We start from the raw sequence: 2,941 nt of genomic DNA on the forward strand, positions 1-2,941 counted from the left end.
CATCAATAGAGCGATTGGTCCTTAAAGTTGCTCCGATCGCAACACCTCTAACTTGTCGACTCTCATCAATAGAGCGATAGATCCCCAAAGTTGCACCGATTGCAACACCTTCCACTTGTCGACTCTTAATAATAGAGCGACGGGATCACAAAGCGTGCCATGCTAATATTACATTCCTAGCACTTACAGGATTCTTTCAGTATTTAAGACAAAAGCACAATACTGGAGGAATAAATAGTTGCTGCCGCAATATCAAACTGGTATTTCATGGTTCCATGTCAAAACATGATATGAAAAAGAAACAATGAAAAGCCAAAAGGCAGCACTATCCTTATTCAAAAGAAAACAAGGTGACCTAAAACAAGTGTTGTTCCTACCAAAAGAACGATACAAAAGTAGGCTCATCAATTCATCAGACTGAATGAGGCTAGCTGAGACTTAATATCAGAAAGTTTTCCTTCATGGTCAGCCCGAACCAGCATCTCGGCCCGTTTCCTAAGCTCGTCCTCACTAGACAGCATAGCATCTACCTCCTTCTTAGCCTCGTCCAGAGCACTAGCCTTTTTGCGATAATTCACCAGAGAGGTAGCACTTTTGACGTTGAGCTCAGTGACGATGGCTTCTTCTCGCTTGAATTGAGCCTTCATCCTAGTCAACTCTGTTTCAGCGGTAATGATCTTCTCCCGTAAATTCTCCAAAGAAGTGTTGGATAGTGTTAGCTCAGCTTGCTTTTGAGCATGCAGTTGCTGCAGATGCTCCACCTCGACCTCTTGCCCTGCTATGTGACGTCGAGCGACTTCATACTTACTAACTTCTTCGGCCCGAATATCCTCGAATGTAGATGCAATCTATGCCTGGATATCAACACGACCTAAAGCCTCCAAGAACCTCAGCTATGCCTCTAGGTGCAAAATAGCTTCTGAGCAACCCTGAACAACGTGGGCTTCACCCACGAATTTGAGGTTGTTTAAACTATTTGTGATCATAGGCTTGAAGGTTTCAAAAGTATCTCGGCCAGCCAATACGACCTCAATCACCTTCCTAGTGAGACTTTCTAAATAGTCAAGAGAAATCTTAAGAAAATCTGGCACGTCCGTGGGACTCGAAACAGCAATGGGAGACGGCACAGAAACTTCTGAAGACACAGAGCCAAGTAAAAGACCAGCAGGTGACTTCGGTGTAGTGGCTTGAGAAGGAACGCCGATATCCAGTTGAGAGGGACTTGATTGCAGAGCCATCAGTTCCCCCATGTTAGATGACCTTGGCATGTCTACCACTTCTGTAGAGGCTAGAGAAATTGTCAATAAAGTCGTCTCTGACACCTGAGCTGGTGGTGGCATAAACTATTGCGTCGAAGGAGGGGTGATAGTACTCGCCTCATGTATCATAGGATCTGTATGAGAAAACTATTTAAGTACAGAGCAAAGATTAGTTGCGAGTCAAAAAGAACGACACTTACCAGTGAGAGGTAGAGGAATGTAGGCTGACACCTTGTCGGAAGACGATGGTGGTGGAATATCCCAGTCATCGGGATCATCGCTGTCATCACCCAGGTTGTCATTGTTCCCACTCTGGTCTCCATCATCATCTGTGGCGTCCGCACCATCGCTATGGTCTATAGTCTCATCTTCGTCTACGGAAGGAAATGCCGGTGGATCCTCGGTGATAGTAGGTTTTGATATAACTCCAGTCGTAGGGCTTGGCTGCGTACCTCCTACAGGGGGTAGTAACACAGAAGCAGAAGGAGACTTGTCCGCTATTGGATCTTGCTGGGCAGTCACAGTAGGTTCTTGGACAGGAGGTATATCTTCTTCACCACGAGGGGCAGTGGAGGCAGAATCATGAAGCGTGTCTTCAGGGGCAAACTCCATACCCCCTGCAAATGATTCATCTCCACGTTCTTCTTCATTCAATGAATGTGCAGAAGAGGCAGGGCCTCTTAAAGCCGGACCAACGTTGGGGAGACCAGGCCGAGGCAAGAGTTCCATAGCAGTTGATTCTCGTTCTTCTTCTTCGGTATGCCATGCTTTCTGAGCGTCCGACATAAGTTTAGAAGCAGGGGGCTCGAGCGCTAACTTCCGACGAGCTCTTTTGTCATACTTGGCTTCTTCAACCGGCCCCAGCGCCCGTTTTCCAGTGGCACTCTTACTCCGAGTCTGAACTCTTGAAGGTTCCACCTCGCGAGTATCCGGCATCCTGACCTCTTCCTGAACTTGCTCTGGTGATTGTTGCCGTTCGTCCTCTGGAATCGACTTCTCATATGATAAGTATTCATTAGCACCACGGTCGCGAAACCTTTTGGCGCTCTTCTTTGAGGCGTACCATTTGCGGATGGCTCTCAAGCAAGAGGTATTCATGCTGTAAGCTGAAATTTGAGAGGCAGCTTGATACCACGTGCAAAAGCTCAAAGAAGTACGAATGTTGGGCATCTTGTACGGCAGCCGGAATTTCGCTCCTGTACATCCCGCTACCGAGTAATACCAAGCTCTTGCTCCTTCATACACATTACCAGTGAACGCAAGAGTAGGGTTTGGATTCCCGACATAAATCTGATCATAGCCAAATTGCCGAGAAAAGCGATAAGGCTGATAGGGTTCAATAAATCACTTCCTCCCTTGTCGAAAGATAAGATAACCTGGGCGAATGTTTATGAGCCACCAAAAGGCACCTTTACTGAGCTTGGTGAAAGAATTCGGCCCCGGGGTGTCTTGATGAAGTTCTCCGTACGCACCACCCTCGAAAGCGGGAAACTTGCAAGCAATTTCGTAATTATAGTCCCGCCTAAATATTTCACGGAATCTGACTTGATACCAACCAATCCATTGGGAGGTTTCTAACTGCTGAACAAGAGGAGCTGAGGTACCACTTGATTCAGGAGTCAACATTATCGAAGGGCAGTGCAATACAAACCAAGACACCAAATAGATGTACGGCATCGGCA

The 2,941-nt window shown here is 46.8% G+C and overlaps 1 protein-coding gene across 1 annotated transcript; it reads right to left on the bottom strand.

The window, feature by feature from the left end:
• LOC109821517 (nucleolin-like) lies at positions 405-2,429 on the bottom strand. Its single transcript, XM_020387701.1, has 3 exons — positions 1,460-2,429; positions 1,038-1,288; positions 405-848 (listed from the first exon to the last, which is right to left on the bottom strand). Exons 1-3 carry the CDS (start codon positions 2,427-2,429, stop codon positions 405-407), a joined length of 1,665 nt encoding a protein of 554 aa, XP_020243290.1.

This window comes from Asparagus officinalis, chromosome 8 (assembly GCF_001876935.1).
Source record: "Asparagus officinalis chromosome 8, Aspof.V1, whole genome shotgun sequence".
NCBI classification, from domain to species: domain Eukaryota; kingdom Viridiplantae; phylum Streptophyta; class Magnoliopsida; order Asparagales; family Asparagaceae; genus Asparagus; species Asparagus officinalis.

Bases quoted from the DNA above. Each gene is read 5' to 3' on its own strand.
- LOC109821517 (XM_020387701.1), bottom strand. From the start codon at position 2,429: ATGCCCAACATTCGTACTTCTTTGAGCTTTTGCACGTGGTATCAAGCT. The intron at 1,289-1,459 runs GTAAGTGTCGTT...CAATTTCTCTAG, and splicing joins CATTCCTCTACCTCTCACTG to CCTCTACAGAAGTGGTAGAC. The intron at 849-1,037 runs GTGATTGAGGTC...ATCCAGGCATAG, and splicing joins TAGAAAGTCTCACTAGGAAG to ATTGCATCTACATTCGAGGA.